This window comes from Taudactylus pleione, unplaced genomic scaffold (genome assembly GCF_031769625.1).
Source record: "Taudactylus pleione unplaced genomic scaffold, aTauple2 ptg000127l, whole genome shotgun sequence".
In the NCBI taxonomy this organism is placed as follows: domain Eukaryota; kingdom Metazoa; phylum Chordata; class Amphibia; order Anura; family Myobatrachidae; genus Taudactylus; species Taudactylus pleione.
In genome coordinates, this window is record NW_028284529.1 from 5,208,575 (window position 1) to 5,224,302 (window position 15,728).

A 15,728-nucleotide genomic window follows, 5' to 3' on the forward strand; every position below is an offset into this window, starting at 1 on the left:
CTTGTGGCAGGTGGATTAAAATATGTTTGCACCTATTTTCATGTACCCCAAATTTGCTGGGACAACTTATTTTCTCCAAAAAAAGCTGCTAAATGCTATTCTTCACCACTTGTGCAAAGACGCTAATTAGCAGCTATTGAGAGGATTTAAGTACCCCAAATATCTTCAGTAGGGCTATTTGGGGGGTGTCAGGCTGATTTCCCCAAATCTGACAGCACTTTTCATCTGTTTGAGTTTCACTGGGTTCCATTTTTGCGTCGTTTGGAATTGAATACGGGGATAAGCAGGGATGCGCCCGAAACTTTTCCGCAGGTAAAACCAGCGATGACGGGTAAAAGTCCGGCATGCGAAAAGTACGGGACTTTTTTTAACTGAATATGCCCCTTAGATGTAGCATAGTATAGGCGTGTTGCTGTAAGTGGTTGCATACAAAGACGCTGAATCGCTCACATTGGAGGCCATACTCCGACAGATTATCTACACCTAGTATAATACTAAAGACACGCAAAGCATAATTGCAGTGTCTGTAGACAGTGAGGGGAAGATGTATCAAACCTTAGAGAGAGATAAGGTACCAACCAATAAGCTTCTAACTGTAATTTTACAGGCTGTGGGGTAGATGTATTAAGGGGTCTTAGGGGTAAAATCGGTAATAGCGCACATTGGGGGTCATTCAGACCCACTCGCGAGCAGCAGTACGCTCGCAAGTGGGTTGATGGTCCCCACTGCGCATGCGCACAACGGAGGGAGCTCCATCGTGCGCATGCGCGAGACCCAGCGAGCGAAGGACTTTCCATCACTCCGGGTCTCGCACCAAAGGGGGCGTGCTGTCGATGTTGATTGACAGCACGCCCCCTTTGGTGGGCGTTCCGGGGGCGTGCCTGTCAGACGGAGGCGTTCCCATGGGAACGCCTACCGTCTGAAGCCGGCCCCACTGACATCACTAGTGATGTCAGTGGGAGTGATTTTGGCTCTGATAGAGCCAAAATCACTCCTGGCCTTGCGGTTGAGAAACCCAACCACAGGGTTTCACTCGCACAGCTATATGAGCGTCCAGGAGGATGCTCCATTTTAATGGAGATGGGCCCTGATTCAGAGCGAGCGCTCTGGTAAGAGCGTCCAGCTCTGAATCAGGGCCATTATGTGCTGCAGTTACCGCTACCCTGCATGTAGTAATGCAGGGAATTGATCAGAATGACAAGGGTGCTGTGCCCCTATCATTATCTGCATCACTATCCCTAGATAGGGCACCTAGGGGCCCATTTATCAAGGATCGCTTTTGCAATGCGATCAGGGCATGCCAGCAACGGTGCATTACTGGCATTCCATGATCGCGTTGCAGTTGCTGATAATTTTGCAAAAAGCGATCCTATTGGCTGGATGTATCATCCGGGACATGCAAGGACACGGGCTCTGAAAGGATCCCATCACTGTGATATCTCCAGAGAGCTGCCGGCCACTACAGGGAGTGGTGTGCATGCGCAGTCCCGTGTACTGCACATGCACATCCACCATAGCCGGGGAGGGTACGGTCGGATCCCTCCGCCAGCTAATAGTGTGCGGTGTAGCCCATAGTCTACAGCGGCTAATGTCATCTTCAGATGGCGTAAGCTGTGGGGGCCACTATCTGGAATGCATCGCATAGAAACCTATGGGGGAGGTGGCTGCCAGTGGTAATGTAGGGATCACAGCAGCTGTGGTCCCTCCTTAATACATACGGGGGATACTTAGTATTTAAGGTAAACCCTCAAATACATTTTGATAAATGGGCTGCAAAATGTGTGAACGGTGGTGGTACTGACCGTTCCTACAACTTCAGCCATCAATTTAGACAGCTGTTGTTGCTGTATCACACAGCAATAAAGTTTTTTGTTTTTTCAATTACAGCTGGGAGTTTCTGACTGGCGCATGTACAGACTCATTGTAAGCACATATGGTAACAGCTAGATCCCCTTCCGTAGATTGATCATGACATCATCAGCCAGTGTCCAACGTCATTCCCTACCATCCAAGTGGGCATAGAGGGGGAATATAACCATGTGGCGAGCCACCGTGCCTGAAGCGCGGTGAGCGGTTAAATTTCCTCTTTTTGTCTGACTGTGTGGGCAGGAAACTACACTTCCGCCCTCAGTGCACGTCACTTCCAGGTACAAAATCTGAAATGGAAATAGTCTCTACCCTAGTCATATGCCAAAGAAGGGAGAGTGTGATTCGCAGGAGAGGTGACCTAACACTCTTCCTCTTCAACAAAAGTTTTTTTAAATACATGCGGGCAGTGTCAGGACCTGCCTTGCCTTGATAATGGGTGAAGCAGGTCCAGACTTTGCCACCTGTTAGAAGGCCCCTTCATACATTTCCCTTTGAAAGTGAGCATCTCAATCCTTACACTTCAAGATGCACAGATGTACACCAGGAAGCGGCTTTGTAGCGGCATAAAGTCACAAACACAACTGCAGCAAAAGATGGAAAGAAGGCTGCAGCTGCCTCCAATTCAGAATCATGTCCTATGACAAAGGACTATCTCACCCCCTCCACAGACCCATCCCCATTGGGGCTGCTTCCAGAAATTTTCCCGGGCTGGATTTCATCCCAATCTGTCCTTGTGCACCAACATTAATGCATGTACAAGCAGGCAGCAGAGGAGAGTAATCCTCTCCCAAAAATGTCTGCGGGGTGTAGCTGTGCATAGCAAGCAGACAGTTTCCCATCACTCACAGACTTCCGACAAACTGGATAGCATCCACAGTCCCTGGCACAGAGGTAGTCCTACACTGAGTATAAACCCTTGATTGTGACACTCACCATCCAGATTACCACCTGGTTTATATTTAGGCCCCCATTTATTAATGATCGCTATTGCAATGCGATCTGGGCATGACATTACCACCCATGATCGCATTGCAATATGCATCAAAGCACCCGGATGTATTATCCGGCACATGCAGGGACACGGGCTCTTTTCTTCCCATATAGATTAATAATAATAATAATAATAATAATAATAATAATAATAAAAAAGGGGCACAGATTATTAATAGACTAAATGGGATTATTATAAAACCACAGAGGGTATAGATTGTTTTTAGACTAAAGCAGGTACACACTGTTCCATGGACCCTTCCCATGGTTTCCCCCCTTTGTGTCCCAGTCTGACACTGATTAGATGGTGATTAATCTTGATTACCAATTAGAATTGCATGAAAATATAGTCAACAAATTTTAGCTTTATCTTATTTTTATTTTGTGTTAGTGAAAAAATGATTTTCTTTCAGGCTTGATTTCAATGAAAAAGCTTATTTTAATACTGCAGATACAATAATCATTCTCATGTACAAATGAAATACACCCACAAAATCATATAACATAGTCATGGGCAAGGAACAAAGCACTATGAGCTTCAGAGGTGAATCTGTAATACGAATCAACCAGCTAATATTGGCCATCATTATCATTGTCATCAGTGAGTATTGGGACCAGTCCTCCGACAACTGCGGCTACTCAGTCTAATGCCGGACTGCCCCAGTTCACATTTAAACTGGGTACAAATTGGAGTGCCCGTCGCTGCAGTGTGTACCCAGCCATACCCTCAAACACACACACCGATTGAACTGCGTGGACACACGTCTCCCCCCTCTTCACACTGAAGGAAGAGCGAGTATCTGAAAATGTATGCAAATTGCTTACAGACCTTTACTAGCTTTGACTAATGCAGTATAAATATTTATATTTTAAACTGAGCATAGAGGTGTGTGTCCAACTCCGCATGAACCGTATAGTTATTTTACAGATACACATATCAATCTGGAAACCAGCAGGCAATTAGCCAGATGTGTCCCTATATGATTAATATACTACAACCTAATAAATCTACTAAATGATGCTGGCACACGGCATGTTTAGACAACAGAAAATACCAATTAAACAATTTTGCATGTAATGATATAAAATAATAGGTGTGAAAGTCTTGTACCAAATATCATGATCTTTATCAATACTGATTTATAAAAGTATTTCATATATTTATAGTAAATTAATAAATTATAGGACTGTTCACACCAATTGTTTGGCCTCTTACTTACTCCCCTGCATCACACATAACAAATACAGGAGCATTCATTTGGGAACTTATACTGTAGTTCAGTGGTCACGTATAGATATATTAATTTATACTTCATAGCAAACGATTTATACATTTGGATAGGGGGTTATTGAGATTCCTCTGACCATCAGTGCACATGGGCATCACATGTATAACATTTCAACATGTCCCTCAATGAATGTCATTATTTTATATGATATTACATAGATTTATTTAGAGCCCCCTATTCTATTCCCTTTAAATATAAGATGCAGTTATTTTCTTGAAGACGTATTTTCATTGTTCTCTACTTTAGTAAAACGTATAATTACCGATCAGAAATGACCACAGCCCATAACTTTGGTGCCAGTGTTCACTGAACCAGACACATGCTGGAAATGGTAATAGTGCTGTATTGTGTATTTAGTGAATGACATTAAAGAGGATATAACAGCCGGTCAAAGACAGCCTGGTACAGTAATATAAGATTTCGTTTATTACCGACGAGTGTTCTGCATTATTTGAAACAAATAATATCGAATTACGCAGATGTATTGTTTGTCTATTCATTTTAAAGTATGGCAAAGGCGGAGTAATAATAAACTGCATGCATCGATACTGTTTATGTGCGTGACATATGTGGTATAACTATAACTAGCTCATCCGTGTAGCTGTGATAAGCACAGGTGAGGTACCATTCTCGAACAGGCATAAATAAGTCATAAACAGCTATTATTCCTGTGTCAGCTGTGTATAACTTGTGTTCAGCTTATATTAATAACTGTTTGCTTCCACTATGTAATAGTTAATGATATTTACTATTATTTAATTTTCAGTCTATTTGTTTTCTAGGCTCGGCGTGTTATCTTCCATGATATATTTTATTAGCATGTGCAAAGGGTTATATTACCAATGGAAAGAATGGCTACTTGTGGTGTTATTTACAGCTTCTCAGTCTTGAATGTGAAATAACGTCATTACAGAATAAAGGGCCTGTGTATCAAACAATATGTGCAAAGTGAAATAAATAATAGTTCTGCACATTTATACGTAAATGTCAAAATCTTTATATTAGTATTGGCTCAAGTGTTTTTAAGATATTAATAAAGTATTTTAGAGATTCGTTTAATGAAAAGTAAAGACACATATGTGCATCTAAATTGTAGGTACATATACCAACGGAAGAAATCACTTGTTTTTCCTAAAGTCCTTTCAAATGTTTTTGATTAGTTTTATTTCATACAAGCGTGTACCAAAGCAGCAATGTCAAAGAAGATACAATAAGTAAATAATAAACATAAGCTATAAGTATCTATCTATCTATCTATCTATCTATCTATCTATCTATCTATCTATCTATCTATCACTACATTATATCACTATTTTGTAGTTGGGTAATTAATGCTCCATCTAACACACTGTTATATATATATATATATATATATATATATATATATATATTTATCAGCGTGTAATTCGGCACTCCAAAACAACAATCCAGTATCTGCAGGCGGTGCCCTCACAAAGCCATTGAATATAGATAATAAAGGTGTGGCACTTGTCCAAAGCAAAATATCACTCAAATCACAAGTAGTTTATGAGCGTTTCAGTGTTTATACACTATATTCAGGATATATATATATATATATATATATATATATACATATAGGCATGTGAGTGCCGCTACTCCAGCATCCTTATACAGCATATATATATATATATATATATATATATATATATACATACACACATATCTATCCATATATATCGCTACTTCTGCATCTTTGACAGTATATATATATATATATATATATATATATATATATCTGTATCTATATCTATATATGTAAATAAAATCCAGAAAGTAGGTTGGCACACAAATATAAGTATGCACACACATATATGTGAATATATATATATATATATATATACACATCTATATAAATATTATATCTATCTAAATTATATACATATATATATATATATATATATATATATATATATTATAGCTATATCTCAATATATTTAGATGAATCGATGTATCATCTATCACTACACTATATCACTATTGTGTAGTTGGGAAATTAATGCTCCATCTAGCACACTATTATATATATATATATATATATATATATATATATATATAACTATATAGCCATGTGAGTGCCGCTACTTCTGCATCCTTATACTATATAGATAGATAGATAGATAGATAGATAGATAGATAGATAGATAGATATACACAAACATGTCTATAGATGTGAGTGCCGTTATTTCAGCATCCTTTTACAGTGTATATATGTATATATATACACATATATGTAAATATATTTACGCATATATATCTATATAAAATATATAATTATGCATATATATTATATACACGCACATTATCTATCTATCTATCTATCTATCTATCTATCTATCTATCTATTTATCTATCTATACGCAAAAACCACCAAAATACTCGATCGCACCATACTAGAACCGTCATCAAGTTTATGGGTGAAAATTGATATTTGCTTGATTGTCACAGGCTCTAACAGGTATGCATGTATATATATATATATATATATATATATATATATATATATGATATGTTAGTGTGATTTATAGTTGGGTATAAGCCCAGTGAGCGCCGCCCAAATTGCTTATATATGTGTCTCCATTTTTGGGATGCACCTGGGCATTTATACTATCCACTACAGCTTGAGTGCCGGAATCCTGTGAGAGAGAGAGAGAGAGAGAGAGAGAGTGTGTGTGTATATATATATATATATATTTATATATATATATTACACACACACATATTTATATTACACACATACATATAGATATCTAAATATATGTATGTATTGCTATCTATCTATCTATCTATCTATCTATCTATCTATCTATCTATCTATCTATCTATCTATCTATCTATCTATCTATCTATCAGTAAAAACTACCAAATACTAGCACCGTCATCTTATCAGTAGGTGCAAGTTAAGTTCTATATGAAAATGTTTTTTTCTTGATTGTCCCAGGCTCCAACATCTTGATATATATTTTTAAGAACTATATATATTATTTGCTATGCATGTATTCTGATTGTGCTGTATAGATTATATGCATTTTATATGTATTGATGTGTTACTGTTTGTACTAATGCCTTTGGAATGACAAGGCTGGCAGATGCTGCTTCCTGTTGGTTCTTGCTTTATGGAAGGATGTTTGATCAGCAAATGATTGAATTGCGCCTTCCCCAAAGTCACTTACCTGAATGGGGGTCCTGCCCTGGGAGTTAGTGGCGTTGGGGTCTACCCCACTCTCCAGCATCTCTGTCACCAGCTGTACATCCCCCCTGGCGGCTGCCGTAGCTAATCTGTCTGCCTCAGAGGCCATGGTACTTTGCCAGGTTAGTGAACGCTAGCTGGTATATACAGCCGTTGTGTCCGTACATAGCACGCCCTCTGGTGTCATCATGGGCAGCGCGCTTCACAACAGCCCCCGAATAGCGATGTCCTCTTACTCAGACTGTACAGTACATAAAAGAAAACCCGGTGGAAGCTTCAATGGTTGATTCCCGTGTATCATCTCCTCTCACAGCCAGGATACTGCTGCCGCTGCTGCTGACCCTGTGTAGCCCATGTCATCTGTGTGGGTGGACTGCTCATGTACTGACTTGTCTGTAGTGATCACACTGGGGATATAACAGTTGATATTCCATTTATAGCTGTATGATTCACAACCCCCTGCTGGCGAGAGAGGAATATAACTATCTCATGTCAGTGATGTCATTGCTTGGTAAGAAAAAGACGACTTTGAACGTACGGTTTCCTGTCCTCATATTGTTTTGGCAACACCGAGCTGCTCTATTCCGGAGTAAAATGCAGTTAGTAAAATATAAAAGTTTACTATTTTCACAGTCAGTTTTACAACAAGCCAATGAATGAGATACAGACATGATTTATATTTCTATAGTTTAGGTAGGAAGAGATACAGAGAATCGATACAGAGAAGACAATGTTGCAAAGGGAAGCTTCTTGTACAATATATACCAGTGAGCTACAGAGTACAGTGCATGACTTCCAGTTGCTGGAAATCTATCTATCTATCTATCTATCTATCTATCTATCTATCTATCTATCTATCTATCTATCTATCTATCTATCTATCTATCCATCTAATAATTATTTTCTAGGCATTAGGTTGATGTATACACAATGATTTCATGGGAATACTTTCTATTAACAGCATTACATTATATCCAAAAGTAAGCCTAAAGTGGCATTTGTGGACGGGGCAAAAAAATGGTTACGTGGATGTCCCAATTCTAAAGCACAATGGAATATTCTGGCGCTATATGTGTAAGATTAAATAAATAAATATAAAAATTCCGCCAACGGCACGGCAATATGACCCCCTTTGAGCCCAATCTCACCCCAGACGGGTACATTTTTGCTCGCAGACCAGAAATGCACTAGTCAAACCTTCCTTTTCTAGGAAAGGTCATTGAGAAAGTGGTGGCAATGCAACTGGAAACCCACCTGTCTACCCATGATATTTATGATCCATTCCAGTCAGGATTCAGGAGAAGGCATAGCACTGAAACAGCTCTGGTATGTGTGCTTAATGATCTTCTGATGGCAAGAAACAGAGGTGATTGTTCAATCTTAATCCTTCTGGATCTCTCAGCAGCATTTGATACTGTGGACCATGGGATTCTAATTGAGCGCCTGAAAAATTTCTGTGGACTGGATGGCACAGTCCTTAGATGCTTCAAATCATTTCTCACTGGCGGGTCACAGAGAGTTTCTTCTGGAGTAAACTCTTCATCACCAGTATCACTTCCATGCGGTGTCCCACAGGGTTCTATACTATCTCCCATGCTTTTTGCAGTATACATGCTGCCACTGGGTGAAATAATCAGACATCATGGCCTGGTTTACCACTGCTATGCAGATGATACACAACTGTACCTGTCCTTTGCTCCAGGTACAAATGACCCAATAACAACCCTAAATGGCTGCCTAGCTGAGCTTCAGGAGTGGATGAGTGCCAGTTGGCTGCGACTGAACCCTGATAAAACAGAGGTTCTTATGATAGGTCACAGGACAGGGCTACAGCATAGCCAACCAACAGGACTTACGCTTGGGGGTTCAGAATTACAAAACACTAAACATGTGCGGAATCTTGGTGTTGTCCTGGATAGTGGCTTGACACTTAAACATCAGGTATCAGCCACAATCAAATCCTCATTCTTTCATCTGAGGAACATAGCCAGAATCATGCACTTAATTCCCTCAGAAGATCTGCCTAAAGTCATACATGCATTTATATCATCACGCCTAGACTACTGCAACGCCCTCTACCTCTTTCTCCCAGCAAAAGAATTACACCGCTTGCAGATGGTACAAAATGCAGCTGCCAGGCTATTAACCAACTAACCCCGTTCCAGCCACATAACACCCATTCTCTACTCCCTTCACTGGCTGCCTGTCAGATGGCAAATTGCTTTCAAGATTGGATTAATAACTTACAAAGCCCTTCATGACCATGGCCCAGGGTACCTGAAGCAGCTTCTGATTCCCTACTGTCCCACTCGATTACTGCGATCCGTTGACGAAGGATTATTAACAGTACCTAGAATCTCACGGAATTCGTCTGGGGGTCGAGCTTTCAGTTTTGTGGCTCCAACCTTATGGAACTCACTTCCCCGCACAGTTCAAGAGGCCTCCACTCTAGAATCCTTCAAAAATAGACTCAAGACTCACCTATTCACCCAAGCATTTCACTAATGTCCCTTGTAAAAGCTTGTTTTATATTTTATACTGTAAATGTAAAGCACTTTGAGTCCTTTAGGAGAAAAGCGCTATATAAATAAAATTATTATTATTATTATTAGTCTAGTGATAATGTAAGTCTGGCATACAGACGCACTTACTCGCTGGTACGAGGATCTCGGACCTAATTGGATTGACCCAGGGGCAGAACTATGGGAGACAATGGAGGCGCCTGCCGCCGGGCTCCAGCTATGAAGGGGGCACCTCCTCCATTGTCCAAAACATATTCACCCCACTTAGGACTGTAACTATGTACCCGGAATGTACCGTCATGGCCCTTCACGGCACCTGAGAAGCCACCATACACTAGTGGAGAGCTCCATGTCAGACCATCAGCTGCTGCCTTCCTCTATCTATAACCTGTCTGCATGAGAACTGCTACATTACAGTGTCAGCGGCTGTGACGGGGGGCACCAAATTATAACTTGCCTCCGGGCGTCTGGGATGAACTTACGCCACTGGATTGACCCCTAAATGTCCCGAATTTCTTTTCTCTTTTTTTATGGGAATCTTTAAAGGTGTCCATCTTGAGGAGAATGTGTAAAGTGTCATTTGATTGCATGACGGCATTTCCATATCACATACCACGGAGACTTTCTGAGGCAGGATAGCATTCCACCTAGTATGTGTCTGCTGTGTAGCTCCAGCTCACTTGCACATTTAAATATGTTTTACTGCAAATCTGCCCACATACCTTTAAATTATTTGATGTGCAGCCAGTGTTTTGTGAGGTATGACATATAGGGGCCTATTCATCAACACATTAATTGTTAAGTGTTAAATTAGTTTAGAATTCGCATTGATTTTTTCAAAATTTTCGGTTGTATTTATCATGTTGAAGCTACACAAGTATCACATCCGAAAAACTGCCATTTCTGAGTAAACATTTTTTCGGATAGTGATACTTTACTATTCCTTAACGCTCCCATACCTGCGTTACGCAAGCGCAGTCTGTACACTGTGTCTGGCACGGTCAGGGCCACGGGAGTACCAGCCACAGCAAGCAGTGGGGGTGCAGTAAGCGGGAGCACTTAGCTCCACGGAGCACCAGCCAGCAAGCAGTCTGTCACTCACTGTGGCTGGCATGGTCAGCGGGAGCCCCTGTTCCGGGAGCCATCAGCGGGAGTGGTCGGCAGGAGCATTTGTGCTGGGAGCGGTCGGTGGGAGTCCCTGTGCCGGGAGCCATCAGCGGGAGTGGTTGGTGGGAGCCCCTGCGCCGGGAGCAGTTAGCGGGAGCCCCTGTGCTGGGCTCGATTCCTGAGGCAGCAGCGGCGGGGGTAAGCTTTCTTCACCTACGGACGGAGCAGAGGGCAGCCACTGACATGGGGGAGGGAAAGGGAGCGCACTGCTGCACAAGCTGCCATGCAGTGACATGCAGCTTGTGAGGTCTTTCGGAGGGTGAACGCCGTCTACAGATGCCGTTCATTAACAACATCAAATACCAAAAATATAATATTTTTGGGGTTTGATGAATATAGTAATTTCCACATCCCCATACTAAAGTATGGGGAGTGTGGAAATTAAGGGAGACTGACTTAACGAGGAGATATTAGTCATATCTCCTGCGCTAAGTCTTTTAATGAATACTACTAGTACATAAATATGTAAAAACTACCTAAAAAATGAAACTTTAGGTTTGATGAATAGGCCCCATAGACACCATCAGGTCCATAACTAGAAGTATGCGACCAATGTATGTTGTGCGACCAATGCCGCTGCACAAAGTGTACTCTCTGAGTGACAACATTGCTGGCCCACAGCCGTTGCTTCTGGCTAGCAGAGTGCCTGGAATAGCACCCTGCAGCTAGTACACTGCTGTATTGCCAAACAAAGCATATTTTGGACATTCCAGGCAGTGTAGTTGCTCGGAGTATCCTCAGCCAAGCCCCCTCTGTGCTATGCACTTAAGGGGCGGGCACTTCGGAGCTCAACTACGGCGTTGGACATCATATAAGTGCAAAGTTTGCCCATTTTGCTCCTGCTTTGGTTCTCTATGCCAAGCTGACATCTGACCAGTGGCAGATTTTCCCTAGGGGCTGCAGGGCCCTGTAAATTCCACCACCCGCATGGAATGCCCAGCAGTTGCTTTTCATTGGAAGCGCTCCCTGCTAATCACAGCTGGACAGACAGTCCCAAGGGGAGATATTTTCTACCCCTGGAACTGCCAGGCTAGACTACAATTAGCAGGAAGAGTGCTTCCAATGGGAAGCCATTCCACTGCTATAATGGTAGCCCTATTTTGCTTCTAGGGGCTGCAGTCAATGCAGTTCCTAGAAGCCTGGGCTGCTTGTCAGTTTGTGCGCATGTGTGCTACCACGAACCTACACTTGTGCACAAGCCAGCTGCACTCATTTCAAACTAGCAGAAATCAGATCAGCAGACTCCCCAGGAGTTACAGATAGAAACTGTCACTGACTTTGTAAACATGGCAGCTTTCGGAAATCTGTTAACAAACCAAATTATTCTAATAGGTCTACCTAGCACGTCATCTTATGTGCACTTATAGCAGTAAATTGCAAAATTCTCATCACAATTCCCATAAAATATTTAATATCAGTAACTGAGCACGTCTTTCTTTAAAATGGTCAGGTATGTACTGAGTAGGGTTGGCCAGCACTAAGGGGCAAATAAATAGTGGTGGCGTTGCCATCATCACAACGTGTTTTGCTTTTGCATGTAGCCATTGCATAGTAACCACTTGATGGTTTAATAGCTGTATTAGCATAAAGTCACAGATGCGACTGCAGCAAAAGATGCAGACACTGATGTGGCTGGGTTTACTCAGAATTAGGCCTAAAATCAGTCAACCAGGGCAAGGAAGGGACAGGGTCAGAGGATCCGAGAAATCTATGTATTGTTCACTGGACAAATTGTCCAAAAAACAGGCTGCATGTTTGTCTGTTCCAGAAGCCCGCCCCGAAAAAAATAAAAAAAATAATAATAAATAGTTAAAGTTGTGCAATTCCACCCCTCCAAAAAAAAAATAAAAAGAATTCTCTTGTGTTGTTGTGGCACAGATCATCATATCTCTGATAGCAATAGGCTATTATGGATGTATTGCTGCTTTTCTAACACGCCCAAAGTTAAAGGCTTTCCATTGTTGAAAAATATGATTGTTTAATCCAGGGCCGTAACTAGCCTGGTGCGACATGTGCCATGGCACAGGGCACCGTAGGGCAGGGGGCGCTGTTTGGGCCTGTCAATTTTCTGTTTACAATCATTCTCACTTGTAGCTTCCTCTTCTTTTATCCCTGGCATCTCCTGGCCACCCCTATCTTCCTCCTAGCATCATCTATGCAACCATTAGATTTACACTGTATTTGGCAGTGACACTTGGGTAACGGGATGTAGTCATAATCTTGGCACATGGGGTGTCGGCGTATGAATACTGGCGCCGGAATCCCGACACCTGTCAGAATCCCAGTGCTGCCATCCCGTAAGTAAATAGTGGGGGGACAGGGAGGGTTAGGTACTAGCCTGGAGAGTTAAAGTTAGGCATTAGAGGGGAGGGTTAGGGATAGATACTAGGCAGGAAGAATTAGGGTTAGGCACTAGGAGGGAGGTTAGATTCAGGGTGCGGGGGGGAGGGGTAGGAGAAGTATTAGGATACCTACCGAGAGGTGTTGGTATCCTAACCCTGTCGAGATGCCAGCGTAGGGATTTTGACCGTCAGAATCCTGAGCGTCGACATCCCATGCCCAACCCTTGGATAACAGTGGTGCAATGGGAGTACCCCTTCATCATCGTTCAGGACATATCAGATTTGTCATGGGTTTCACCCTTTTTCGGGCGCATGTCTTATGTCCCTGTTTGAAAAATAGGGAGGAGTGTCAATGGTCTTACTGGCGCAGGGCACCAAAAAGTCTACTTACGGCTCTGGTTTAATCCTATATTTAAGCATTCGGGATAATGTTGTGGGTGCTTGGCTTGAAAAATAAAATTGTACTTTAATCCTATTATACCTATTTTGATTGTGTGAAGTCTAGTAGCACAACAAGCTGAAAAAAATCAGTGGTACTACTGTATGTGTTTGATTCCGCAAAATAACCCCCCCAAAAAAAAAAAAAAAAAAAAGATTTCTACTGTGAAAAATACTACTGTTAATATAACACTCATATATCTATTATTAATTGTGTGGAGTCTAGTACCTAGTATCACAGCAAGCTGAAAAATGTAGGGGTGCTATCATGTGTTTGTCCCACTGCCAAATGTGACTTTGAAGGATAGTTGATAACTATCATAAGTTAGTACTATCTGCACAACCAAATGCATCCATATCTCATCATACATTTTTCATTATTGTTATCATCTCTCTCTCTCTCTCTCTCTCTCTCTCTCTCTCTCTCTCTCTCTCTCTCTCTCTGTCCCTGCAACAACTCTAGACTGTCCAGTTTTGAACTTGGAGTTCCCTCAGACCTTTTGGCTGACGGCTGGCTCCATAGTTCAAATGCCGCGGCGCCGATGCACTTTCTTCCCGTCTCCTGCCCGGTGCATTCCTAGCAGCTGCCACCCTGGCTCCTCTCTCAGGTATTTGTTTATTTGAGTTGACCCTGCCTTGTGCACACCCTCGATCCAGCCAGCTGGGCCCCACAATTTCTGATGGCAGCCCAGATTCAAATCGCCGGGAATATTTTCATTTTTAATGAAAATAGCCCCACTATGTACAATGAGGAACTCATAGGGGTAGAGGTTGTGGTAACCACTGTCCCTGCGAGTAATATCCCCAGCAAGCTGTAGAAGTCTTTCGCAGAAGGGGAAGGTGACACTGTGCATTCGCAGCATCAGCTTACAGATCTGGCCGGGGGCTGTGAGAAAGAGATATCGAAAGATGTCTCTCCTGCACCTGGAGCCTCCATAGGCTTACAGTAGTTTACACCATCTGAAGATGGGATTCAGTATGATTTACCACCAGCCGCATGGCTGGCGGTTCAAATCCCGATGGCAGTCCGACAAGGATGAAAGTCATGATCATCCTAGGTAAGTATTCGCTAACCTAATTTTACCCCCTAACCCTCTCTTAGGGGTGCCTAACCCTAACTTCCCCCCCAAGTGCCTAACCCTAATCCCCCCTCTAAGTGCCTAAACCTATCCCCCCCTTTCCCGCCGCCTAAACCTAAGTCTCCCGTGGGGGTGCTTAACCCTAAGTCCCCCGCAGGGTTTCGGTCTCCCGTTGTAGGGAAAATGACAGGCGTCGGGATATCAACGCCTGTCATTTAACCCTTGCCGGGAATGTACAGTTGGGAAGCCGGCGGTCGGCATTCCGTCCATCGGCTTCCCGACTGTTTCCCTTGAAGATGGTGCAAACTACAAGGGCTAAACTCTGAAAGGTTTTTTTTTTTGGAGTTTAGTACATAGGGGTCAGATTGTAGTCCCGACTGATAATAATGGGGACTGCGATCTGAATTACTCATTAGCACTTTGCCAGAGATTTCTGTGAAATCTCCTGCATTGTGCTTTTAGTACATATCATTAATACATATCATTAATACATATCATTATGCAAAAAACTGCAGTTTCTGCATAATTTTATGTAAAATACAGATTGATACATAGGCCACCAAATCACATATCGTTAATCACTGATTAATTGTGTTAATCACCTCAGCCAAGTCCGTATAACTATTCGTATCCAGAAATCATTGTTAGTAAACTGAAAAACACATGCAGATTTCTTCAGCATACGAAAGCCATATATGTTTATGGGAAAGGTAAAATATAACTTACAGGTCTTTCCCTTAGTTTATGTAATGCACAATAACAGAAACATATTTATTAGTCTAGATTAGTGTCAAAGTCAGTGTTCCAGCTGGTACCTTGGTAAC

General features: G+C 42.0%; 1 protein-coding gene across 1 annotated transcript in view; it reads right to left on the minus strand.

Moving 5' to 3' along the window:
- Positions 1 to 7,710, minus strand: part of LOC148523812 (cyclin-dependent kinase 4 inhibitor B-like) — a 33,563-nt gene extending 25,853 nt beyond the window's left edge. Inside the window, exon 1 of the mRNA XM_088472646.1 lies at positions 7,340 to 7,710. Coding sequence (XP_088328772.1) covers positions 7,340 to 7,465 — 126 coding nt within the window. The 5' untranslated portion in view covers positions 7,466 to 7,710. The remainder of the gene's footprint in view (positions 1 to 7,339) is intronic.
- Between the last annotated feature and the right edge of the window lie 8,018 nt (positions 7,711 to 15,728).